Here is a 27,153-nt window from a genome sequence, read left to right on the forward strand (position 1 = left end):
TGCCTTCCATTCCCTTTTAGTGAAACAGAGAAACAGAACATGAACACACTGAAGCTTCTTTGAAACAAAAGAGGAGATTCCAGGAAATCAATGCAGTGGATGGAAGGAAAGATTCGGGCGGCTCCAACCGTTTGCAGCTACACAGTCCTAGAGAGAGCTACAAGAAGGCATCACAACCAATGGCGTCTGCTGGGCCCCTGAAGAAAAGAGAACAATATTACGTCATTTAAAATGTTGTGCTGATGTTCTATAAAATAAATAAATAATTTCACTTCTGCCCATTAAAACAAGTAGTGGGGCCTTTAAAAACCTTTAGGATTACAAGTGGGTATTCAAGGGAGCAGACATGTCCTACTGCCTCATTACCAAAGTGCCAGTGTAATTCTAGCATCTGTGCGCAAGCAAATTAACTTATTGATGTTGCCTTCAGAGCAAGCCAATTTGCCCACAGCTGCAAGAATAATACGGATGCCATCATTAATGAGGTGGGGGAAGTGCTTTCTGCAACCATAAACACCCTTGCACTGCTCTGCATTCCAAATTAATGGTTATAGGTCGCACTTTACCTTCCCAAAGTGTAACAAAGGGTGCTGTATATAATCAGGACATGTTTCTCAGAATTTGTGAAATATTCTGTTAGGATTGCCAGGAAATTTAATATTTTAGAGAACAATCAACGACAGAAAATATCGTACTCACATGTAAGTATTTTCCAGAGAACGCTGTTAGAAAAAGACAATTAAGACAGATCAGATAAGAATTTCAGAGGATAGTGGAGAAGAAGGCAAAGGCAGAATTATAAATGTATACATTATATTATGTGATTAAGGAGTAATTTCCAGGATACAGAACCCATGTTTAAATACAAATCCTAGAGAAAAAAAATCATCACAATGCTCCCATAGACTGCAATGGACAAAATGAGCTAAAAACAGATACATGTGACCAAATGTATAAATGGAGATGAAATGTATTTCTTTAATCTAATTTTTTCCATTGCAGTTTATGTGAGAATTGCTATTCAGTTACTTGTGATAGATTGAGTACTCAAATGCAAGAGGAAGGAAGAAAGGATGATGTCAATCACGAAGACGGGGGATAGAGGAAAAATTTGGAATTTTAAAAGAAACCCAAAGCAAACAATGCAATTAAATGAAAAATAGCACATAATTTCTCAACATGTTTTACAAAAAAAGGAAAAATAAATAAAAATATGTTAACAGATCAATTCAAGGCAGAAATTATTTTGGTAAACAAGAGTTCAGGGAGTTAATATGCAAATAATTGGTGATTAACAGTATAATGAGTAAACGCATGTGCGGCCACAGCCACTGACTTGTTTTAAGGGTCGATCAGATCCATCCGGGGCCATTCTGAATCTCTCAGATCCCACAGGTTCAAGAGGTCGACTCCCGACACTGTAATTGCGCGGGCGCCTGATTGTATCCGAGCTGGACAGAGGAGTGAAGCTGTTTCTTCTCATCCGCATCGGGGCTTGGCTTTGGTCAAATACACCCTGATGAGATTTGAAAGTGATGAAGGACCAAAAAAACGGGGATACTCAAAAATAAATACAATATGAAGTAAAAATATTAAACCTTGTCTGTACGATAAGTTTTCTGTATATATTCTCGTATGCATAACTATTATTGTGTCATTTAAGTATACGTCAAAACATAATCGCAAGTGTATTTATATACTGCATATTTTTAAATTATGTGTGCTTATTATGTTTAGGTGTCATAAATCAATCTACGCATCCTGAATGTGAGAAGGGTGGTACTTATCAATAACCATAATGTAAAACCCGTAATCCTGTAAAAAATGCAATTCACAAGCTACAGTTAAATGTTCTAGTATTTGAAAAAAAAAGAATTTTAAAAGCTAGATCTGAAAAAAAACCCACCAAAACCAGAGAAATAAAATGAATCCTTTTCTTAACTACTGTCATACCTCAGACAATTGCTACTGCATGCATTACATAGAATGTTTGGAAGGTCAATATGTTTACTAAATGTACAGTTTCCCATAGGCCAAAGTATGCCTATGTACAGCTATCTGAACAAATCTTTAATAACATTTCTAAAACTAGAAAATAAGAGAAATAAATATTAATTTCTACTAAAAGTGCTTTTCCACCAATGCACATCATTAACTGAGCTATCCAAAGTAACATTTATCAGACCTATAATTCTTTATTCTGAAATGTCTTATTTTCCAAGGCAATAACCTGTAAGTGCCACTTTTTTGTGACACGACAATCAGTTACTGAAAGACATCAGTTTGCAAAAAAAAACAAAACTGGGTTCCTAACTGCCCATTTAGCTATAAAGGTGTTTAATTGAGCCAGTGGGCCACCCCCTTTAATACAACTTGAAAGTGATATATTTTACACTTAAGAAAATGGCAATTAAAGTCGTCCAACTACTGCCGACTTAGAGTAGTTAACACCTGTATAAATTACATCTATTTAGAACAGCAAGTTACGGCTGTCCAAAATGTAAGGATATATTAAAAAAACAAACAAAAAAAAAACAACAAAAACTTACGGGTGGTTTCTCTCTGTGTGTGTCCACGGCATCCACATTAAGCTTTATCATTTCTACCTTACAGCCTTGAAACAAAACAACACACCAAATTACTCATATGTCAATGTGATTCAGGAAATGTTTACATAGCTATAAAACTTGGGACAGATACTTGATTGCAACATACCCCAGAACACATTGCCATCATAACCTAGGAGTAAAAGACTGTAAAACTATGACACCTAAAATTAATTTAGGGTACATAGTTGAGCAAACGTTGTGACTTCACAAAGCTATTCTCCAGCCATAGCCCTTGATGAACTTAAATGACTCTACAATAAAAAGCATTCCCATCAATTACAAAATTAAAAATGTTAGGAAAACAAACTTATGGAGATTTATAATTTTAAATGTTCCTTTAAAAGTTTTAAACATATAAAACAGACGAGGAAGGAACATAATTAAGACTAAGACAACATTAGACAGATTATCGCATAATTAAAGGAATATTTCTGCAAAAGAGCGGGACCCTCTAACAGGCGTGATGTTTTCGAATATCATTTTTAATATGAAGTTCCGTTTCTTGAAAAGTAGAGTCACCTGGTGAATCTATGGCATGCATAGAAGATGTTATAGAAGTTGTATTCACACTATTTTCCTTAAGATTTAATTCTATATGACTGATACTTCTGAAAGTTGTGGAGAAAAGACCAAGCATGACTAATGCCTTATTGTGAAAACAGTAGTTCTATGGAATGAAGAAGTTTATCTGTTATGTGGCCTGGGTCTCAGTTTTACCCGTGGCGGTACCAAGAAGGCGAGTGTGAGAGCCCCAATGGGTTGTTAAGTGTTCCAGCTCTCAGAGACCGAGTTTACAAAAATGCCCTGTAGAAGCATTGTAGTGTCATGTGCTAGTCAATCAGAGCGGTTTTGCAATCTCTAATATAAAAACACAGAAACCATTCGGCCCATTAAGTCTGCCTGTTTATCCTAATATAAGGATTCAGACCTTAATCAGTGCTTAGATTCATGATAGACTTATGCCTAACCATGTATGTTTAAATTCCATCACTAGTCTCTACCTCTTTGGATGTATCCACCATTCTCTCAGTAAAGTAAAACATTGTCAGTCATACGGTCTGTGGCTTAAAGGTAAGGTCCTATCTGAGTTTACTTAGTTTACTTACAGCACTCCAGTTAAACTCAGCCCCACTCAGCACTGCGGTTCCCAGGTGCTGAGGAAGCTTGGCACCTGAGAGTGATGTGATAGGGAGAAGTAGAATAATGCAGTAGGGCAGATAACGAAGGCCACATCAGCTAGTCAAACAATGATAATGACTGCACACTGGTGAAGCTTTAAATGTGCTTACAACCTATGTCTTTTTATTTTTTTTAACAGTAAGGAGACACTCTTTCCCAACAGTAACTTACCATAAGCAACAGGCGTCAACTTAATTACAGTATGCAGTGGGCAACGGAGGTATGGCAAATCATCTAGATTAGTAGAAAACAGGAGAATTATTTTTTGCACTGGTAAAAAATAATCTATATCAGTTTATCAATTTTCTGCCAAACTTTTTCCTGCACTATTTTTAAAGAATTTAGTCAGGAACTAATCCACATAGTTATATGGATACAGGTATATTTTAAGATTCTCCTTAGACTAAATTATAATTGTTTTACCTGCACTTTTGTCTAAGAAGTAAGCCAGAAGACATCTCATGACAGCCTGGTGACAGATGACCAAAACATTCCCCTGACGCTCCAGCTCCATAATGACGGGCTCAAGACGCTGTACGAGGTCCTGGTATGACTGTGGATAAGAAAAGACCAACACATTAATAAGGTTTTGGTAGCAGTATAAACTGTTTTGTGTGCCCACTATGTAGGTGGTGAGAGTAGGTTCTCACCCTATTGAGAGTGTGCCTTGACGTGGCGGGTGAGCTTAATTATGTTTTGGCCAATTCATATAACCATAACCTCTCATTTATATTATGTTTATATATTTGTTGCCAACTTTATTAGGGTGAGAAGCGCAGACAGTTTTTGTTTTTTGTAAGAAAAGAAAAGTATTGGGTTGTGTCAAGTTACAATCACCATGTCAAAATCTAGGTCATACAATAGGACTGCCCAGTCCCTTCTTATGTCTATGTAACCCTGTGCTCATTGGGGGGCACAGAGTGACTGGGAAACCCTGTCTGGTCTGCCAGAACCAGACTCTTATTGACTAGCCATATATGGGGCTCTACAAGCCAGGAGACCCTCGATGCGCTTGACCAGGACCTAGCCGCAAATTCATGGAACTGTGCGGCCCCTAGAAACCACGGCGATGCCCGCCGACAATTAGAACAGCGTCGCTACGGACGCCCTTTGCCCCACCACTTCGCTCTTTTGAGGGTACATTAAGCTTGTGGTGGGCAACACTTGGTGGTGGTTACAGAGAGGGACCTTGTTCGAAAACCCTGGTTTTATTACCAATCTTTAGGACCAGGGTTTACCCAACCCTGGCTATGGAACTCTGGCCCGGCTACCACGGGGACTGCTCCCGGGGATATTTCAGACGCCGTCTCTCAGGGTCCCAATGATGAGCTCTCCATTGGTAACTCGAGATTGATGCTACTCCCTCGGGATCACCCCAAAATAGTGAGTTTTTTCGGGTGAGCATTGCTGGCCATAAAACCGAATGGAGGCACCAGGCTGTCTGGTAGTTGATGGGATTATACCCCTAATCCAATCATGTTTGCTGTATAAATATCTGTGCCGTCTTCAATAAAGGGAGTTCTGTTTTACCCCTACACCAAGTCTTGGCTAGTGCTTGGGGGAACATGAAGGGTTACTCCCTTGAGCAATAAAGCTTTTAGCAGCAAGGAAGATCTCTATGGTGGAGCTACTCAGTGCGAGTACGGGTCTCCATCACAAAGGACACAGAAGATAACTCCTAAATATATTTATCACTGGAAATGTAATTAAAAACTACAAGCTACTTCATCATTTCTGGGAAAATGTCTTTGTTAGTAAGGATAAGTTATGTAGGAAAGAGCGGTTAATCAGATGTTCTGCAGGGTTAGTTTAAACAGAGAGCGAGCAATAAATTGCCAAAGCATCTGGCAGTGACACATATATACGTCTGGTTTTGAATCCCTTGTACCTGGTGTGTGTACTTAATGTTCCTGTTAAGGTAAAAGGGCAGTTATTGTATGCCCTGTTGTGAAATGTATTCTGCCAGGGAACATGGAATAGCATCAGTAGCTTGACTATAACTACGTAATAGGATTGATTGCAGATCAACAAACTGCAAGTTACCTCTCCACCAGGGTAACGATAAAGATATTTATCTTGATCCCTTGCTGCAAACTCTTCAGGATACTTTTCTTCTATCTCTTTGTAGGTCATCTCTTCACATACACCCTAGGGGAAGGAAATACGGAATATGGCTTAGCCAACACTCGTCTTGGCAAAAACATTTACAGCTGAAATATATAATTTAATGCAGTGTAATGTAGCATTTTTTGAGGCAAGAGAAAGTTTTCTTCTACATGCCAGTTTAGTGTCAGCATAGTTATAAGTGGAAATATACATATATTGTTTATCCTATTCATTTCCTAGTCAACTGGCTAGCAAACTATTTTTTTTAAATGAGGTAGTGTAAACACAAAACAAAAAGTGTGCAGGTGAAATATTTCACACAAAAATATATTACATACAGCATAAGTGAAACCAAACGTTAAAGTAGCCCTAAAGTTCATCGTCTACGATAATTATTTGTCAAACACCTACACCATCAATCTCATTAAGGATTTTCCACTGTTCATAATCCACGCCAAGACATTCTGCTGTTTGGATTGTTCTTTTCAGTTGGCTGGTCCAAACCTTGAGGTCCGCAATTTCTTGCTCCTCAATAAACTTTCTGAGTGCTTGGGCAAACTGCACAGAAAGGCACAAAAAGAAACATTAAATAAGAAGAGAACCAATAGACTAGGTAGAATAAGAAAATAACCAATTATGGGTAATTTCAAAGCCTATGATTATGTGCTTTTTGGCACAAAATGCACAAAGTGAGTGTCTACTGTCAGTACAGTGCTGCACCTTTCAAAGAAAAAAAAGGGGAAAATGGGGGGGGATAGGAAGGGGACCCATTCATTTCACTGTGGCTGCTTTATGTGATTTTTTATTTAACACCTATTAAAAATTAAGATCATTTAACCAGTCCACTACTATCCTTAACCCTATAACTCAAAGCTAATTTTGACCGTCTTTTCTTCCATCCATTGGTCTCAAATTCCCTACTCAACATCTTCGAGTTTATTTGTGGTTCTCATGGCAACTTGAAAAAAAAAAAGACTTCTGAAAAAGAAAACGTTGGACGAATTTGGTTCGAACAGAACACAGAGAAGACCCCCCCCCCCGAAAAGGAACACAAATTTCCCGCTGCCCCCTCCAAATGTCTAGTTTTAATAGGTAAAGCTATCACTGACTAGTTTCACTTGACTGTAAATGGCTTTACTTTTTGTCTGTGGGCCTTTTCTGTGTGTATTTTGTCAACAAGGGTCATTACGAGCCAGGCCCTGGTACGTCTAGGCTTCAGGTATTCCAGCATAACAAAAACTTATTTGGTTTCAGTGGCAACAATCCATTGTGTCACATGGCAATTATGTATTCGCTAAAAATTAGGAGGAAGGCAAAAAACCCCCAAAACACTTATTTCTAAGAAAGGACAGAATTAATTAAACAGCACCTTTAAGCCGACTTACTTGTTTTCCCTGTGGAGAAAGTCCTGAATCTCCTCCAATTCTTCCAGCAACGTTACAATCACTTTCACCATGTCGGCATAAGTATATTGTTCGCGGCTGCACATGAATGTTCATGAGGTAGTAGACAATTTTGCTTTGGATGTAATCTTGCACTCTGTTCACGAGAAACCTCTGTCCCACGTTGATGACTTTAATAAGGGAGTGATCCCTATAGCAGAAATGCAGAAGACCAAATATAAAAGTGAAAAAAAACCCATTTCTCTACCTTGATTAAAAGAATACTGACCGATGATGCAAATCAAATTGCATTCTCCTGTGGAAATGGCAAAGCTGACCTTGTATAATTCATGCTTAGTACAATAACAGAGCTATAAGGTTACATAGAAGGGGATCCTGTTTTACAACAGTTTTTTTAATAACTGGCATCATATAGAACAAGAGATAGGGGCCACAGTTCTTTACCTTAATGTAAATCCCATCGTATTACACCACACATTTTCTTGATGTAGGTAAAGCAAATAGCTCTCTGATTTTTACTATTTCTTGTCTGTAAGCATTAACTAATAATGTGCAAGACATATGAAGCATACTTGTCATAGGAATCAGGGTCTAGAGGCTCATATGTAACTTTATAACATTCAATTCTCTTCAGGAAATCATCCATGACATTCTCTCGGTTTATTTCAGGATAATCCGGGCTGGAAACTTTCACTTCCTGAAAAACACAAAAAGTGCGATAAAAGGTTTAAACAAGACTCACTGCTCAGCCAGATAAAGTTACAGTGGAAAAATTTATATGGCTCCGTACCTTGTCGAAGGCAAAACTAAGACGTGATCTAAATTTTAGTTACCCTGGGTGGGACGGATTTCTTCCTTTAAAATGACCCTGATGCCTACATTACTTATTTTGTACAGTTTCAGCACCAATTCCCAAGTCGTTCTTGTTATAAGTGCAGATATACATTAATACATTTTATCTGAGGTAATAAACGGTGTAGGTTATGCTTTAGGTTTCTGAGGTTCTCAAGGGAGATTGGGGGGATTTGGGGTCCTTAGTGCAGAAGCAATGCTAGATGGCTATTTTTGCCTAAAAATTTACTTTGCATGGTCACCGAGATTCTGTGGTACGGGTGGGTATTGGCTGTAGTGCCAGGGCCGGCCCGACAATGGAGCCGAGTGGGGCAACCGCTCCAGGCGGCACTTTGCCGCCCCAAGCCCTTTTTTTTTTTTTAAGCCGAGAAGAGAGAGAGGGAGGGACGCAGAGTGGTTTTATCTTACCAAGTTGTCAGTACCCGCTCGGCGCCCCTCTCTCTCTCTCCTCTTTCGGCGCTCAGCATTACAAGCCGGCACCGAGACTGAGCAGGGAGACTCACCGCAGGACTGCTGAAAGGTAAGTACGGGGGGGGGAGGGTAGATAATGGGTGGGGGGGGCGGCAGGGTAGATAATGGGGGGGGCATTTTAAACTTCGCCCCAGGCGGCATTTTGTCTTTGGCCGGCCCTGTGTAGTGGGCACAGCTAAGAGGGCACAGACAGACTTCCTCGCTTTTACCAACCATTCAGCTCTTGATAAAGTGCTGAAATAGGTTTACTCCAAAACAAACCTTAAAAGCCTACATGCTGGGTATTAACTTTCAAAGATGGCCTAGCAGGGGGATTTCCATAAAGTGAGATCTGTTTGTTGAAGGGATATGGTCTTTAGTGCAGCTGAGAGATATGTTCAGGGATAGGCAGAGTATCTGTACAAGACACACCAATGTCCACGGCAAGGTTTGTGAAGGTCTATAGAATATCATTAAATTGTCCACCGCATACCCCAATAAAGGTCCACCATGAGCAAAGTTGGTGCGTAACCCTGGATATGTTCTTATTACAGGATTTTCACTTCTTATAATTAGTTTGTTTTTGAAGCCCCATCAGGCCTCACTGAGATTGCGAACCCCGTTGTCAGAGCTTGAAAATCTATGTTTTAATGCATCACATTTCAGTAATGTGTTCTCCAATAGAAAATATAAACAAAAAACAAACCGGAAAAATACCAAACTGTAGTAAGCTGTGTAAAACAATATATGGTGCTCCAAACGCAGGGGGCAGGCTTACCTGGTCAGCAGACTTAGGATCTGGCGTCCAAGCCAAAAGCAATAAAAATAAAGATGCAGAGAAAACGATCCAACACTGAAGAGAACAAGACCGCCAAACTGAACACAATCCAAATAACTCCACCAAAATCCGTAAACAAAAGGACTTTATTAGGTGGCTATAAACATGGGGGGGAAATCAGCAGGGAGTAGAAGACTGGCCTAACGTGTTTCGAGCCTTTAGGCTCTTAATCATAGGCCTATTTTTCTCCGCATCTTTGTTTTGTATTGCCTCTATATGTTACCTGGCCATCTTAGGTATTCCAGAATCTATAAGACAACCATAGAGGTTTAGTTGGCAAAGGGGTTTGGGTAAAACATTTTCAGAAGAAAAATGGATAAAGTTACTGACTGTTATGCAGTCCATGTGTGTTAATCACCTAGAACTTAGTAGGAATATACTTTTTAGACGGTTTATGGTGCCAACTAAATTGAAAAGTTTGTTTCTTCGGATGTTGGGACCGCGTTAGAGGGATTGTTGGTAGGTGGGCACTATGGACCATGTTTGATTGTCCTGCTCTGTTAGAAGATATATGCCCTTGTTGCGCATATGGTTTTCCTTTACCTTTTGATCCTAGGGTGGCTCTACTGGGGATGCTCCCAGAGGACATCAGTCATTCCCACCACAAATTGATTATGCATATTTCTAGCTGTACAGTTGGCCACGACAAAAGCCTAGAAAAGTCCCCTGCTCCCACAATGATGGAGGTTCACAATATCATAGTGGGACCCATAGGAGGTGTGAAGAAATGTCAGCCACATTGGAATCTGTGGATATTATGGACTTCTTAGACTGATATGGGTTAGGAAATGTAACTATTTCCAGGGTGGCTGGGTGAGGGGCATTCACATTTTGTTTTCTACATAATGTTTTTTTGTGCATTAGAAAAGTATAGTGTCAGATATTTTATGATGGAAAACATGTATTCTGTATTTGTATTATACATGAACACAAAATGGAGTCAAAGCCATTTTATTTTGCATAATAATATAATTGAGAACAAAGAAGTATTCATGTATATAGATGTTTCAGTATATATGATCCAATTAACGTTATATTCCATGAGAAAGTTGAGTAGTAGAAACTACATATCCTAAGGAATGTAAATTGGAATGGGGGATACATCATAAGACCACCAAAACCTAATTTACTACCTAGGAGGCAACGTCTGGAGATATGGGTGACTACAAAGACCTGATTTACTATCTAGGAGGTAACATCTAAAGATAAGGGTGACCATGGATAAATTCCAAACACATATGTAATAGTCTTTAAGTTATTTCTTAGACCAGAGCGTCTCTCACAGGTAAATTAAGAAATTACAACGGTGTAAATATGAGTAGAAGTCCTAATTATAATGGGTAAAACCCACCGTTATGATTGGATAATTCCAATCAAGAGGTGGAGGCTATGATAATAATAATTTAAGGAACTCACCCTAAAACTGACCCTGAAAGACCTAAACCCTGAAACAAAGGCACCCTGAGAACAGACAGACCCTGACGGACTTATTCACCAAATTTACCCCAGAGAATTTGGAATCTTAAGATCCTGACACCATATTGTACTCTTAGAGTTACTTTGAGTCCTAACATATATAACTTTTAGAAAGTTATATTTCTTCCCACTGAACCTGGATTAACTTCTACAAGGACCAGTTGGATCACAGCAACAAGTGGTGGTAATTATAATTGTTTTATTATTCTGAATAGAGGTGAATTTTGTCTTCTTCATATAGAGTTCCCTTTTTCTGGGAAATAGCAAGTATTTGACATTATTGTATATGACGGCTTGTGAGACTGCAGTTTATAATCCATGATAATGACAATAATGTAAAAGGTATTTTTACCTGTAGATGAAGTTTGACATTATTTGCATCTATTAGGAACGTCACTAATACTCTTAGACATTATTAAATTATTTTTAATGTCATATTAGTAGAACTAATATATAAATAGAGTAAGTGATTGCCCTAACAGTAGACAATTGAAAACTTAATACCTCATTGTTTTTGGATGGCGTATGCTATTATCCAATATGTGTAGCAGATTTCGCCTCCTTACTAAAGAGTTTTTGGAACTGTAATGTCAATGCTTCAGGTCATATCCAAGTAAAAAAAAAAAAATAAAGTTCAAATGCTGCTGTCTCATTTAGAAGGTCACATACAGTGCCCTAAACAAATATTGGAACCCTTGATAAATATGAACAAAGACTGATTTATTTAACCTTTCAATGTCCTCTTCAAACAATACACAAAAAATACTCTCATGGATATCAGACAATTGCAAACATAATTATTGGCACCCTTTTAGTCAATACTTGGTGCTGCCTCCCTTTGCTAAAATAACAGCTTTGCGTCCTCTCCAATAATGCCTGATGATGATGGAGAATACATAGCAAGAGATATATGACCATTCCTCCTTACCGAAGCTCTCCAAATCCTTCAAAATTCAAGGTGAATGCTGATGGAATCTCCTCTTCAGTTCACCCCACAGGTTTTCTATGGGGTTCAAGTGAGGGGACTGGGATGGCCATGGTAGGACCTTGATTTTATGGTCAGTAAACCATTGTTGTGTTGATTTTGAACCAGTCCCCTGCTGGAAGATCCAACTATGGCCTATTTTAAGATTTCTGGCAGAGGCAGTCAGGTGTTTAATTTAATATCAGTTAATATTTGATACAGTCAATGATGCAATGTATCCTAAGAAAATGTCCAGCTCCAACCCATTAAAGAGCCACCACCATATTTAACCATGGGCATGAGGTAGATTTCCATATGGTTGTGCACCAAACCCATAGCTGGTGTTTATTGCCAAAAAGCTCTATTTTGGTTTCATCTGACCATAAAACCCCATCCAATATGAAGTTACAGTAGTGTCTGACAAACTGAAGATCGTTTTATTTGGATGAGAGTAGAGGCTTTTTCCTTGAAACCCTTCCAAACAACTTGTGGTGATGCAGGTAAAGTTAAATTGCAATTTTGGAGACTTTCTGACCCCAAAACACAACTAACCTGTGCAATTCTCCAGCTGTGATCTTTGATTTGTTGGCCACTCAAACCATCCTCTTCTGCGTTGAGACAATATAGAGACACATGTTCCCTTCCAGATTAAGGTATAACATTTCTAGTTGACTGGAACCTCTTCTTAGTTATTGTTCTGAAATTGGCCTTTTCAATACTTTTGCCATTTTCTTATAGCTACCTCCAATTTTTTTGAATTTCAACAACCTTTTCCTGTGCCATATATTCCTTGGTCCTTCCTATTGTGAAAAACTGTCCAACACACAATAAAAGTCTAGATTCCATCCAAGACAAAATCTTAAAAAATATCTAATAAAGTTCAGTCAGTATACTTTACTGAGCATATATATATATATATATATATATATATATATATATATATATATATATATATATACATATATATATACATACACATACATATACATATACACACACACATATATATATACACACCGTATTGGCTCGAATTTAGGCCGCACTTCCCCCCCCCCACTTTTAGTCTTTAAAGTGGGGGTGGGGCCTATATTCGGGGTCTAGCGCCCGACGCCCGGGACATGCAGTTCCGGGCGCCGGGCAGGCAGCAGGGTTAGGATACAGATCCCCCGCAGCTGTGCAGGGGATCTGCATCCTACTCTCTGATACGCTCAGACAGCCTCCCCTGCCAGCACTTTCAATGGGGGGAGTGCCGGCACGGGAGATTGTTAAAGCACATCGTGCAGACGTGCCAGCAGCGAGAGGTTGTTAACGCTTGCATCGCCGCAGCCGGTGAAGGTCTGCGCGATGTACGCTAACAATCTTCCTTGCACCGGAAGTTAAATACGCGTACTGCGTAGCTGTCCCCCGCCGACCCTGCAAGACTCCGGGGAGTCTGCACCGGTAAGTCTAGGGGGGGACCTCTTGGGGGCAGAGTGGCAGCATATCTCAGGGGGGGGGATAGAGTGGCAGCATATCTCGGGGGCAGAGTGGCAGTATATCTGTTCCAATAAGTGTTTGTTTTTTTTTACTAAAAAATGTTTTTCTTTAAAAAAGCACCTAACTTTTAGGGTGCGGCCTATATCCGAGCCAATACGGTATATATATATATATATATATATATATATATATATATATATATATATATATATATATATATATATATATATAGCACCATGAGATTTCTGAGGGAAAAGCAAGCCTTCTGGCTTGTCTGGTGTCTGTAGATGAGTGTAATAATACTTCTTCTACATATATATATATATATATATATATATATATACACACAGACACACACACACACACACACACACACATAATGGCATCACGCAGTTGCTGCAGATTTGTCAGCTGCACATCCATGATGCGAATCTCCCGTTCCACTGTATCCCAAAGGTGCTCTATTGAATTGAAATCTGATGACTGATCACTCATTGTCATGTTCAAGAAACCAGTTTGACATGATGTGAGCTTTGGTGCATTATCCTGCTGGAAGTAGTCATCAGAAGATGGGTTACACTGTGATCGTAAAGGGATGACATGGTCAACAACAATACTCAGGCAGGCTGTCGCATTTAAATGATGCTTATTGGTACTAACGGATCCAAAGCGTGCCAACCACCACCAGCCTGAACCGTTGATACAAGGCAGGATGGATCCATGCTTTCATGTTGTTTACACCAAAGTATGACCCTGCCATCTGAATGTCACAGCTGAAATCAAACTAGACAACGTTCCTCCAGTCTTCCATTGTCCAATTTAGGTGAGCCTCTGCGAATTGCGGCCTTTGGTGAGCCTGCTGTAGCCCATGTGCTTCAAGGTTCGGCCTGTGTGTTCAGAGATGGTATTCTGCATATCTCGGTTCTAACGAGTTGACTTTCTATCATCTCGAACCAGTCTGCCCCTTCTCCTCTGACATCAACAAGGCATTTTTATCCACACAACTGCTGCTCACTGGATTTTTTCTCTTTTTCGGACCATTCTCTGTAACCCTAGAGATGGATGTGCATGAAAATCCCAGTAGATCAGCAGTTTCTGAAATACTCAGAACTGCCCGTCTTGCACCAATAACCATGCCATGTTCAAAGTCACTTAAGTCCCCTTTCTTCCCTATTCTGATGCTTGGTTTGAACTGATGATTGGCTGATTAGCCATTTGTGTTAACAAGCAATTGAAAGGTGTACCTAAGTACTAATACACATTACATTATCATTCTGCTGCCATGAAAGTATGAGATCATATAGATTCACATCATCTAAGCTTTCAGGGCCAAATCAAGACATTGTCACAGAGGGTGCTCACAAGGTTATGCTCTGGCGAGTCAAATTTAATAAAACCATTCTTAGAGTTCCGTAGAGAAATTGAATCCAGAGTCAGGCATCATCAGGAGAAACAGTACATATTACAGTTCCACACAATACAAAAAAGTACATCAGACATTGTTTTATGATTATTTAACTTTAATTTTGTCTTTTGTTAAGGTCATATGCATTTGTTTAAGATGTATAGGAAGTTTGCTTTCAGCCTGCATATTTGATCATGTTCAACCCACCTTTTACCTATGCATTGCATTCAAAACCTTCTCATTTTAAAGCACAAAATTAAGTACCACAGCAGACAACGCGTCTAGTATCACAAGGGATGTAAATCCAGGCTGCTAGATCACTGTCTACCAGAAGACAGTATACATGCACAGTTCTGAGATGTGATAACTGCTATTCGCAGCTACAGAGAAACAAAAAGGTGCTAGCTAAGCAGCCAAGTATGAAGACAACCTTGGAGATAGACAAGGTTATATACAACTTTCCATTTCTTTCATCAAATAGTTATTAACATTACATAGCAAAACAAATGCTGGCAATGTCCTTTTTCTACAGCCTTCCTGCAAAGCTCAGCACTTCTGGAGACAAGTACTTGGGAATGGATTTCACAATACCACCTGGCTTTGCAAGTTTCCAAATAGTTTTTTTATATTGATGTACAAAAATATACATAAACATAGGAAAAGTTGTATGAAAACAACGCCTAGAAGATTTTTTTGTATTTCTGTAGGAATACGATGACATACTGGCTGTCAGTATTAAGAAGTAAAAAGTATTTAAAATAAATAAATACATAAATAAAAAAAGGATTTATTATGCTCAAATGTTGGGGTGTAATTTTCCAGAAACATGGTTAAAGATATATTTGCAAAAACATTCTAAAGGTTCGCACTGCCACCAAATGTGGAGGAAATCACCTTCATAAATCCTGCATATGCTGGAGATTCTGGGTTACATTTTTGCAAAACGTTTGCGTACTAACTACCATTGATTCAATACTTTTTAGTGTAATTCTCTTATATTCAAGCATTAAGTATTCTTTGTAGATCAAAATTAATGATCTATCCCAGTCCTTGTTGGAATGGAAATTGAAAGGTCTTTTCCCCCAACTGTTAATAGCTGGCAGAATTATTTCTTGTTTAAGTCCCTTGATCAGTTTGTTACATTTGGACATCTGAATTACTACATAGCATATGAGCCGGTCTAGATGTATCAAAGATATAAATCTTTATATCTACGTTCAAAAGAGATATTGGCAGGGTTCTTTATGTTCTGTATGGAAATTATGTTTGCTTTTAGCAGTTCTTGTGGAGCCTTGCTTGGTTTGCCCATTTCCTTGAGCCCTAACCCCTGAAAGCCATAGTAAGATATTTTTTGTTATCTTTCAAAAATGTGTAAAAACAAGTAATTAAATTAATCTGGACCAAGGGCTTTATTACTTTTTACAATATTTATACGGTTAGAAATTTCTTGTTCAGAGAGAGGGTCACATAAAGGTTTTAATAAAACAAAACAAAAAACAGTATATATAGTGAGCACTTACCATGATGTTAGCTGCAATGACTTCAGGATCATCACATTCAGATTCAACAAAAAACACCTATGTTAAATAACAGGACAATGTAAAAATAAAAACAAATACAAAATATTTTAATTTTGTTATGCCTACATGGTGAAATTCACTAATCTATTCAACTATCCTTAAATATTGTGTTGCATGTCTGTATCCCCTGGCAACACGATCTTCAATTAAACCTATTGGATTACTAGTCCATACACTCGTCAATCATATTACTTGAATGAACCACACACACTTGTCTTAATATTATATTACTAAATTTGTCAAGAACGTGCTTAGTTTAGCATCCAGTTCTGGCCACCTCAATTTTACCCGGATACCAAAATAGTACCAGGCCAGACTAGATGGACCAAATATCTCTTAGCCATCACCAAATTCTTTATGGAGGTGATCTGTAAAAGACAGACATCACAATGGCCATGTGTAAATCACAAAAAAAGGAGCTTTTAGTAGTGGATTCAATCTTAAAAATCACAGCACCCCAAGAGATTGTTATCTCCTGCCACCCATCTGATTTGTTCACTTATCAATATGTGCTAGTTTTGTTAGGTCACTGTTAGGACACCTGCTCGCATAATGTACTGAACAGTGGATTAAGCCACTCTTTTAGGAGAACTTGGCTTTAGATTCTTAGTTGCTTTCCACCTGTCGCCCCCCCCCGTAACTTTACATCTTTTTCGATGTTGGCCAAATAAAAGGGCATCAACTATTTCTCTTGGACCAATATAGCTACATTCATTTTTTTATTAATATATAGTAAACAAATAAAAAAAATTATTCACCTTAAATGAATTTCCCTTTGCAAAGTTAAGGATCATGTCTCTTCTCTCGCGAGTTGTGTTTGTAGCATCAAATACCTGTGAGATAAAAATACATATATGTTTATATATATATATATATATATATATATATACACACACACACACACACACACGCGCATCAAATCCCAAGTTTGTAATATTTCTGAATTGCTTAACTGTTGTAGCCTTTTCATTATTTGTGTGTATGTGTTTTCTACCAACTATGAATGGAAGATCATTTACAGTATCACTTGGTACAAAAGTCCATTGGGGAAGAGTAAAAGGTATGGTTGACTGTCCCGGACTACTTTTTCTTACCGCTATCTGACCTCCTTCTTCTGTTAAATAAAGCTTTACATCCTCCAAAGCAATAAGAGCACATTGTCTGTAGCAAAAAGAGCAAAAGAAAAAAATGGCTTATATGGTATATGAGGTTTTTCTGTGCATTACTGCAAAGTAGGTGGTTCAAACAAACTTACTTGCGAATCCTCATGGCCGCTGCATTGTCATGTCGGAAAAACTCATAGGACTTGTAGGATCTCACTACTTCTCTACGGTATGCCCCAAGGTTAAATACTAGACCAATAAACAAACAAAAAGAAATCAGCTAAACATAATGGGCAACTATGAATGACAATGGCTAGTATGGATGGTAGACATACATGCAGAGCACATTATAAGTGGCTTTACAGACCGCGAACAATCAATCCTAAAAACTCAAACCCAAAAACCGGATAGGATACAAACACTGCTCTTGAGTTCTTTCAAGGGCATGATAACATGTTGGACAACATTCTTACACAGCCACCAACTTCAATATACAACAACTATAATGCGCCCATTTTCTGAATAGTTCTAAAGTTGGCATTTAAAGACAAGGTTAAAGTGACTGTGACAATTCAGCTTAACACCAGCTTTAATGAAAGCTTACAAGAAGAAAAGTTAACATACGTGTAAATGCTGGATAGTTCTAGCTTTATTTCGGGATTTTATTGCAGATCGGGAGCTGAAATTAGTTTATTATCATATGTGCATTTTACAGTCATTGACCAGGATTTGAATTATAGCTATCCACAAACAAAAAAAAAAAAAACAAGACTGTAGTCACCATTCAGCATTGGATTCATATTTATCAGAGTGTATCCTGGCTACTTTAATAAACAAATATAAATGGAAAAAACATGAGCTTATACTGTAAAAATAAAAGCTATATGCGAGCATTAGTGACCCTCTAATATAGAAAATCATGGTCATATAACAAAACAAAAAAGACATATACCTTTCGTGGGCACGCCAATCCAATTGAGATAGCGTGTAAGCTTCTTAGACATATACGTCTTGCCTCTGGCCGGAAGTCCCGTCATTACAATGAGCGTCGGCGAGTTGGTCATGTAAGAAGCCCAAGCTGTTCAGTGGATATAAAATGATAATTTACTGCCGGGTTCACAGAAAACAACTCTGTAGCTACGGTATTTTGCAATCATTGAAGATGCTGTTTTACATTGAGCGCCTTTAACTGCATATGAAAAAAGAACACTGCTTTCAAACAGAGGTAGCATGAAAGACGTTTCATTTAAAGTCTGTATATCACACAGACTGTATATCAGCACTGAAAAATATATCAATTAGTATCTCTGTTATTATTCCATCTTTAACATTTATATTTTTTACCTAACATTCATCTCGACCTGGTTGTTTTCTAACGTCTTCTAATTCACAATACCGACATGATATACTTAGACTTCCTTAACATTCTTAAACAGAATATTTTGTCAATTTACTTTATTGCTTTTCAATGGGTTTTATTCACATAAAAATGGCAAAAAAAAATAAAATTAATCCTGTTCTGTTCCCGAGTTAATTAATCCTGTTCTGTTCCCGTGCCAGCAAAGATTTCCAACCTATCAGTGTCCTTGTGTTAGAATTTAGCATTTTTGAGAATACATACATAGAGCAAAATATGACAAGTAAAGAATTATGCCATTATGACATAATTTGTTGTAAAAGAACTATATTTAGCAGAGCAAGCAGAACAGCAAGCGACACCAGCAAAAGTTAAGCAAATTAATTGCTTACTGCCCACCTAAACAATAAACCCATGACGGCTACTAGATGTGATCATTGTACACATACTATCTGATGGAAGATAAGAACCATTCAGACCATCTAGTCTGCCAATTTCTAATGACATAGAGACTCAGACTTTACTCAGTCCTTGGTCTTAGAATCGGATAGTTTTATGCCTATCCCATGCATGTTTAAATTCCATCACTGTATTAGTCTCCACCGCCTTTTATGGGAGGCTGTTCCAGTTATCTACTACCCTCTCGGTAAACTAAAACTTTCATACATTATATCTAAACATTGGACAGATTTAAAATGGCATCTCGTTCTTCAATCTCTTCTTTGAAATAAATTCCCCTGCCGTATATAAATATTAAATCACTTTTAGATATTTAGAGAGACGATTTAGATGTTTCTACCACTTCCACTCTCTCTTTTTTTCCTCCAATCTATACACATTAATATTCCTTAGTCTTTCGAGATAAAACATTTTAGTAGCCCTCCTCGGAACGCTCTCCGATAAGGCAATTGTACAGTAACATTTTAATGAGCCGGGCTGCGTGGAATACAGAAACATTACAGCTCAGCAACAGATGGCATTACATTTACAAAGCAATAACACTAGTTAAGGCGCTTCAGTAAAGCCAACATATTAAAGAACACAATCCATTAACACTGCATTGTTTAAAAGGAAATGGTATTTAAAGTGTGTCCAAGGCTTAGAAAATATCTATATCAAAGAGATTCACAGCCAATATGCATCCAATAAGCAATATAATAAAGATCCAGATCTGTGTTTGTTTACTAGTCACAGACTACTGAGAATTAACGTCTCCTCCAACGAGTGATATCACGTAGAATTACTTGCGCATGTCTAACACTAGACTACAAATGAATTTCTTCCTCATTTACTACAGTTCAATGGCTTTTGATTTGGAAGAATATCAAACAATTAATGATGAGATTCAGAAAAAAAAACAAAAAACACCTATAATGTTGCCAATGGTTCCCAAAAGTTATTTCTACGTTATGGCTGCGGACAGCAAGGATATAAATTTGTCACTTTCTGCCAAACGTATTGGCCAATGTTTCAAAGCCTAATTATTAGTATGAAAATGTCCCACATCTACTTATAGAACAAAATAGTAATTTAAAAAAAAGGCCAAAAAAAAGTTAATATTTGTTAATAGCAAGCAGCATACCGAAAAACATTGTTATTTCTTATCCAATGAAGTCAGGATACTTACAGCATTTTTTCTCCACGTTTCTAGGGGCCACTTTGCCGCCGCCGCCGCTGTTGTTGCACTGTCCTGGGTCCTGACTTTTCGTCTCAGACATTGCCCCTGAATTCTGTGTTTAAACAATCACAAATTTTTTTTCCCACCTAGAAACAGCTGAAGCAAAGAAAGAAAATTCTGAGAAATTCTTGCAAAGAGATCAAAAGACGCCTAATGTGTGCAGCGCTGCAGAGGATTGAACAACTAAAAGCAAAATGTTGGCAGACCAGAAAAGACTGCATTACTCCAGGTAGAACAGGGGCATTCCAGACCCAACACTGACCTAGTCTGCTTTGGAAACACTGCAAAGCCGGCTATGATGCAAAGGAAATGACTGGGTTTTAGGCTGTCTTGGGGGACATGTAAAAAGTCATTTGAAAAATGAATAAATATGAATACAAGTCTACACTTGCTTATTACCGTATTTGCTCGATTATAAGACGAGGTTTTTTTCAGAGCAAATGCTCTGAAAAATACCCCTCGTCTTCTAATCGGGGTCGTCTTCTAATCAGACCTCAAATAGAGGTCTGATTATGAGACTAAGATCCAGATCCCCCGCACCGCTGCAGGGGACCTGGATCCTCCTGTCTCCCACACACACACACACACCGGTGCTTCCTGCTGTATTGCCGGGGCAGCGGGTTGACGTCTACGCGATCCGCGTAGACAACGTCCGCTGCAGCCGGAAGGAGGTGTGGCTAGCAGCGGGGGTTGTCTGCGTCCGTCGCGGATACCTTCCCCGACTGTCAGAAATCAGAGTTCCCCGCACAGGTGCCGGAACTCTGATCTCTGACAGCCGGGAAAGGTATCCGCGACGGACGCAGACAACCCCCCGCTGCCAACTCCACCTCCTTCCGGCTGCAGCGGAAGGAGACGTCAACCCGCTGCCCCGGCAATACAGCAGGAATTTGGAAGCACCGGTAAGTGTGTGTGCGTGTGTGTGTTAAATGGGGGACATAGGGCATTTCTGGAATGCCTTATACCCCTATATGCCACTCTGGCACTTAGGGGGTTAAAAGGCATATTATGGGGCAGAGTGGCATATAGGGAGTTATAAGGCATTTCAGGAAGCAGAGTGGCGTTAAGGGGGCATTTAATAGAGCACTCTGCCTCCTGAAATGCCTTATAGAGTGCTCTATACAATGCCTTTTAACTCCCTTAATGCCACTGCCTCCTGGAATGCCTTATACCTCCCTATATGCCACTCTGCCCCATAATATGCATTTTAACCCCCTAAATGCCAGAATGGGATATAGGGGTATAAGGCATTTCTGGAGGCAGAGTGGCACATAGGGGGTCAAAAGGCATACCATGGGGCACAGTGGCATATAGAGGGTTAAAAGGCATATCATGGGCCACAGTGCCATATTGGTGTGGCAAGCCTGGGGGCAGATGTGCGTAACTGGGGGACAGGTTGGAAAATACAAGGAAATAAAAACAAAAAAAATATTTTTCTCAATCATAGCTTTTATTTAAAAAAATAGTTTACATGAATTAACATTTACTGGTAAAACTTTTTTCCTTTAGGGTCGTCTTATATTCAGGCTTTTTCTTTTTTTCCTAAGTTAATATTCAGATTTTGGGGGGTCGTCTTATAATCAGGGTCGTCTTATAATCGAGCAAATACGGTAAGTATTCCTTAAACAGATCAATGAATGTGAGAGAGAGAGAGAGAGAGAGAGAGAGAGAGAGAGAGAGAGAGGAGAGAGAGAGAGAGAGAGAGAGAGAATTGGCCACTGTTTCTTGTTCCAATGCTGTACACGTATATTAAACGTATGGCATTCATCATAATGCGATATACCATTAGCACTGTCACAAGGTATATGTATAGTAACGTGCCTTACCTCTCGCTCTCCCTGGCACCTGGCCGCCTCGTTGTTCACAGCGTCTGTCACACAAGCCGGTGACCCAGGTGGGCTGGTTGAAGGAGACGAGTACCGGCTCCTCTCTGACGTCAGGGCTGCTCATTGATTAAGCGATGGCCATCTTTGTTTTGGGAAATAGACGACACCGTATGAGCGTAGAACAATCACATGACAATTGAAACTTATGGATGACGGGGAATCAGCGGATGCTCAAAAAGGAACCGGAAATCCTCTGGCTTGAAATCAAAGCTAATCTTTGTAATATGTAGAAAAGAATGGAAACCGGAATGCGTGGCCACCCATTGGAAGCCCTAGTTTAACCTTTTTTTCTGTGATATAATTTAAATACTTCTCATTTGCCCAAATCAAAAATGTCAGTCATATTACGTACAGATTCGCTCTTGGTTACCTGTAGTAAAGTTTACATTTGTGCAGAAAGGCCACGCCTCTTATTTGGTATTGGTTCATTATAGTGGGTAGCTAGAGAGGAGTGGCGCGCATATCCAATCATTATCGTTCAGTGTATGGGGTGGGTTTAAATAAAGGGGATCCTAGCAACTGATTTGTTGCACCATAGTTACCCTTACAAAGTGCTTAGGAGAACTGTTGGATAGTAATTAATATGCTCTACGCGTTTGCGTGTTCGCCTCGTAGCAATCGAGACCAAAGCCTGTCGTCCAAAATATTTTTTTCTCGAAGATCTCACCGTTCTGGGATCTTTTTAGGGTTTTAACTCTCCCATCGATCTCAGTATCCTTGCTGTAGGTATGAAGAGAGTTTAATTCCACAGATGCTCATCAGTTCATTTTGTATTAAAAAATAATAATAAAATTAATGTGCCTGCGTATATTTTTTGTTCACCTGGGGGTGCCTATGATGCCACAATTATTACTAATCCCTCCATGTTAGCAACAAAGATTTTTTCCACTTTTAATTCTTAATTCGATGTTCTAGTGCAACTAGAGATCCCCTTAAGGCCTTTGTAGAAACCAGGGACCTCTCTTAATAATGACAAAAGCATTATATGTAACATATACGCACACCACAGTGCAAAGGGGTTAATAATGCGAATAACGTAAAACTGTTTTGACATTGGGATCTCCCTTCACATAGTCACGTGATCAGTGTCTAGGTTTGTGAGACATACCAAGGTTGAGCCTGAATCGGCGTTCCCTTATGGAAGATCTGAGAATGATTAAGTGTTTCCCAGTGCTCCGTATTCTATAAAAGACAAAATGCATAAAAAACAATGTGCATACGTGAAATCGCAATAAATATCTATTTATAGGTCCTGGTAAACCAACTTACAGCAAAGATTAATTGCCACGTTATTCACTAAAGGAGAGAGCTGTGGTTTTCAGTATACTTTATGATGGACCAACCCCGAATGAGCGTCTGCAGCAGAAAAAGCTTGGCTGGCCCTGTATATTGTATAGGTAAATCAGTGGGGTTTCTTCAATTTCCTCACCCATTAAATGATGCATTAAACAGGGCCATTCTCACATTGGAGACACTTGCCAGTATCGACCCGTCATGATCAATAGTTTAAGCCACAACTCTCACTTTAGTGAATAAAGCCCATTTTACCCGTATTTCACAGGCTTAGAAACGTAGGACAGTTAAAGCTATATAACGGCCAACAATACATGTTTAATCTTCTGAATACCGCTGTTGTTCCGCTATGTTACTGCATTTAATTGGTCGTTATAGTAACGACAGCACATTTCAAACGTTGCACCACATTTTCGATACGTCCCACTCCGTGTGTCATCATTTTTAAAATGGTGTTAAAATAAAGCACAGTTCTCTTCAACGCTTATTGTACTTCCGTTTGTAAAATAATAATAATAAAAAAAAGCCAGAGGAAAATTTTGTCGAGGGCAAAATATCGGGACGTGATTTAGAATCTCGCGAGAGCTGTGTGCGGCAGTAGCGCTTCTCCCGGCATCCCTAGTCATTGTTGTTACTTCATACCGGTGAGAGAGTTTAGGGTTTGCTATGCTTCGTCTACGTTGTAAAACGCGGGAGGGCAGCCAAGTCCTTCAAGGTCTGACAGCTCTTTCTAGTATCCGGGAGCTGAAGGAGAGAATCGCCGGGCTGACTGGGATTTTGGGCTCCCAGCAGCGGGTCATGGTGGGCTTTCCTCCTGAAAACCTGGACCTGAGTAACGGCGATGCTACCCTGGGAGACCTACCCATCAAATCCGGTGAGGAGGCTCGATGTCCATTGGGGGGGCTATAAAATATAAGAAGTGGGTGGGTATGTAGTATGTAATGATGGTGTCCATCATGGTTAATGGACAATTTAATATATAAGCCACCTTATACACAGGGGTCAGTGGCAGACAGTAGCTGGGGGGGGGGGGGGGGAGATATTTCTTGGACATATACCATGTTCATCCATTTTTCACGCTGTGAATCAATTTCACGGATATACCATTATTTTCATAGGTGATTTTATACGCCATGACATTGGGGACCAAAGTTGAGACCGTACAAACATTTTGGATTAAGAATAGAATGCTTGCCTGTCCCAGAGGATTATCATTTTATTTTTTATAAAGCGCTAACGATTAATACGTCGCTTACAATACATGTATAGTCAAAGTTTAGGATAAAACAAAAATTGAGATACTGACAAACTGATATGAAACACTCGGGACATCTGAAGGGTAAGCTGGGCTGCTCATGCACAGGGATCACCTCCTTGTGACAAAAAAATAACAGCAAGGTAAGTTTTTTTTCAATAAAAAAAAATAAATAAATAAAAAAAATCTAATTATGTATTAGTTTGCCAGGCTTTTGCCCAGAGCAGTTTATATATCCTGTTATAAGGCAAATAGACCGGGCTTTTTAGGTTCTGTCATACTTGTATGACTAAGCTGATACTGGCTTTTGGAAACAATTAAACCAAAGCAATTAATTTAAAAAATGATCCGAGGTAACCTAGAGAGCTGTTCCAGGGAAAACAGAATTTCCATATGAATCTTTTAGAAAATAAATTCTAGAGCAAAAAAAAATAAATTTCCTTAATTTTAGGAGAAGGCATTGATGTTCATCTTAATACCTTTTAGGTGACACACTTATCGTGGAGGAAGACAAAACTAAAGTGAATACAGCGCCTCTGCCTACCTCAAAGCAAAACCAAGAAATTCAGCCGGCAACAGAGGCAAGAATTGTCCGTCGCGTAGTTCCAGCTGACAACTCCTGTCTCTTCACCAGTGTTCATTATGTAGTGGAGGGTGGTGTTTATGACCCCTCCTGTGCGCCGGAGATGCGTAACCTCATTGCTGACATCGTGTCAAGTGACCCAATCAACTACTGTGAGGCAGTACTCGGTAAAAGCAATGAGGAGTACTGTGCGTGGATACGAAAAGAGGATACGTGGGGAGGTGCTATAGAAGTTTCCATCCTTTCCAAATATTTTCGATGTGAGATATGTGTGGTGGATACACAGACTGTGAGGATAGACCGGTTCGGGGAAGATGCTGGTTACACTAAACGGGTTATGCTCATCTATGATGGCATTCACTATGATCCTTTGCAGCGGGAGCTTTCTGAACTTGACATGCCCCCCATGACGATATTTTCTACCTTGGATGATGATGCCCTTGTACAGGCCTTGGAGCTTGCTGATGATGCCAGAAAGAAGAGACAGTTCACGGATGTGAACCGTTTTGCCTTGCGCTGCATGGTGTGTCAGAAAGGTTTAACAGGGCAGTCAGCTGCCAGGGATCATGCCAAGGAAACGGGGCATACAAACTTTGGGGAGGTGTAATACCCTTCCCTTTAACTACTGCATTAGAAATTAGCCAAACTACCTCACAGAAATGCTGAACCTTAATAATCAAAAAACAAGCTTGCAGATCTGAAGAAGAACATTCAGGTCAATGCAGTATTTAACCTTTAAAATATCACAGGAAACCTTACAATGCAGTTTGACAAGCAGCGTCACCCTTAGCCTTTAACTAACAGCCTCTTTGCAGTTAGGCCTTTCTAAACATACTTAATCATGATATGTAATGCTGCACTTGTATGTATTTTGCCGTTTTTATAGTATATTGTTTGGTGAAGTATAAATAAGGGAAGTTCTTGGGCAAACTGGCGCCCTTGCTTAATAATTGCATGACTCGGTCATACAAAGGCTGAGTGGAATTAAATCTGCAGTGCACATAACTTAACCACCCCTTCTATACCTCAGTGTTACTGTTACTACTTTACTATCTGATATGAGTAAATGAAAATGCATGCCAAGCCCTCATGCACATTTAATGTACAATAAACATTTACATCGCAGGCAAAAATGTAGGTTCCAGTCAGTGCCTCCTGTTCTAGAAGATGATACATTACCCCACGAGCACATGGCATAGCATGTTTTTGTTGCCACATCATTTAGTTGATACACCCACAAATACCGTCACAACCTTAATTTTAAGGCTAGGCACCAGAAAGAATGCATGCTCAGTGACTATACAATGGCCATGGTATTTGTTCACTGCGTTCATTTTTTGGTGGTCCCTAAAATGCTGCTAAATATGTTGCAGAGTTGATACAGAATAAGAGTCTGGCAGTTCCACCAAAGTGTTTGTTAATTAATTGTAAGAAAATGCACAGTGATATACAGAGCTTTCACTTGGCTACACCATTATAAATTATGTATTATTTACATAATAGCAATGTCACTAGACTAGCTTAAAATTTGTGGGGTTTTTTTGTTTTTCTTTTATGTGTACGTTTTGTTTTCAAATCTGAATGGCCGTCCGATTCCCTTTATCAGAATTATTGAACAAAGCAGCCGGAACACCACACTTATTGTCTTATATCCGGTTGTGTA

The 27,153-nt window shown here is 39.1% G+C and overlaps 2 protein-coding genes across 2 annotated transcripts; one reads left to right on the forward strand and one right to left on the reverse strand.

The window, feature by feature from the left end:
• Positions 1-695: 695 nt before the first annotated feature.
• Positions 696-20,516, reverse strand: LOC149287937 (6-phosphofructo-2-kinase/fructose-2,6-bisphosphatase 2-like). The gene is made up of 15 exons (XM_089492286.1): positions 20,426-20,516; positions 18,394-18,519; positions 17,594-17,690; positions 17,433-17,499; positions 17,097-17,171; positions 16,279-16,335; positions 7,870-7,994; positions 7,280-7,487; positions 6,306-6,452; positions 5,832-5,936; positions 4,212-4,341; positions 3,960-4,022; positions 2,550-2,614; positions 1,337-1,516; positions 696-722 (listed from the first exon to the last, which is right to left on the reverse strand). Exons 1-15 carry the CDS (start codon positions 20,514-20,516, stop codon positions 696-698), a joined length of 1,563 nt encoding a protein of 520 aa, XP_089348412.1.
• Positions 20,517-24,318: 3,802 nt separating this feature from the next.
• Positions 24,319-26,097, forward strand: LOC149287938 (ubiquitin thioesterase OTU1-like). The gene is made up of 2 exons (XM_089492371.1): positions 24,319-24,526; positions 25,394-26,097. The coding sequence occupies exons 1-2, from the start codon at positions 24,319-24,321 to the stop codon at positions 26,095-26,097; spliced, it is 912 nt and encodes a 303-aa protein (XP_089348497.1).
• The last annotated feature ends 1,056 nt before the right edge of the window (positions 26,098-27,153 follow it).

Source organism: Sceloporus occidentalis, unplaced genomic scaffold, assembly GCF_023333645.1.
Source record: "Sceloporus occidentalis isolate IW3139 unplaced genomic scaffold, rSceOcc1.0.p SCAF_55, whole genome shotgun sequence".
NCBI classification, from domain to species: domain Eukaryota; kingdom Metazoa; phylum Chordata; class Lepidosauria; order Squamata; family Phrynosomatidae; genus Sceloporus; species Sceloporus occidentalis.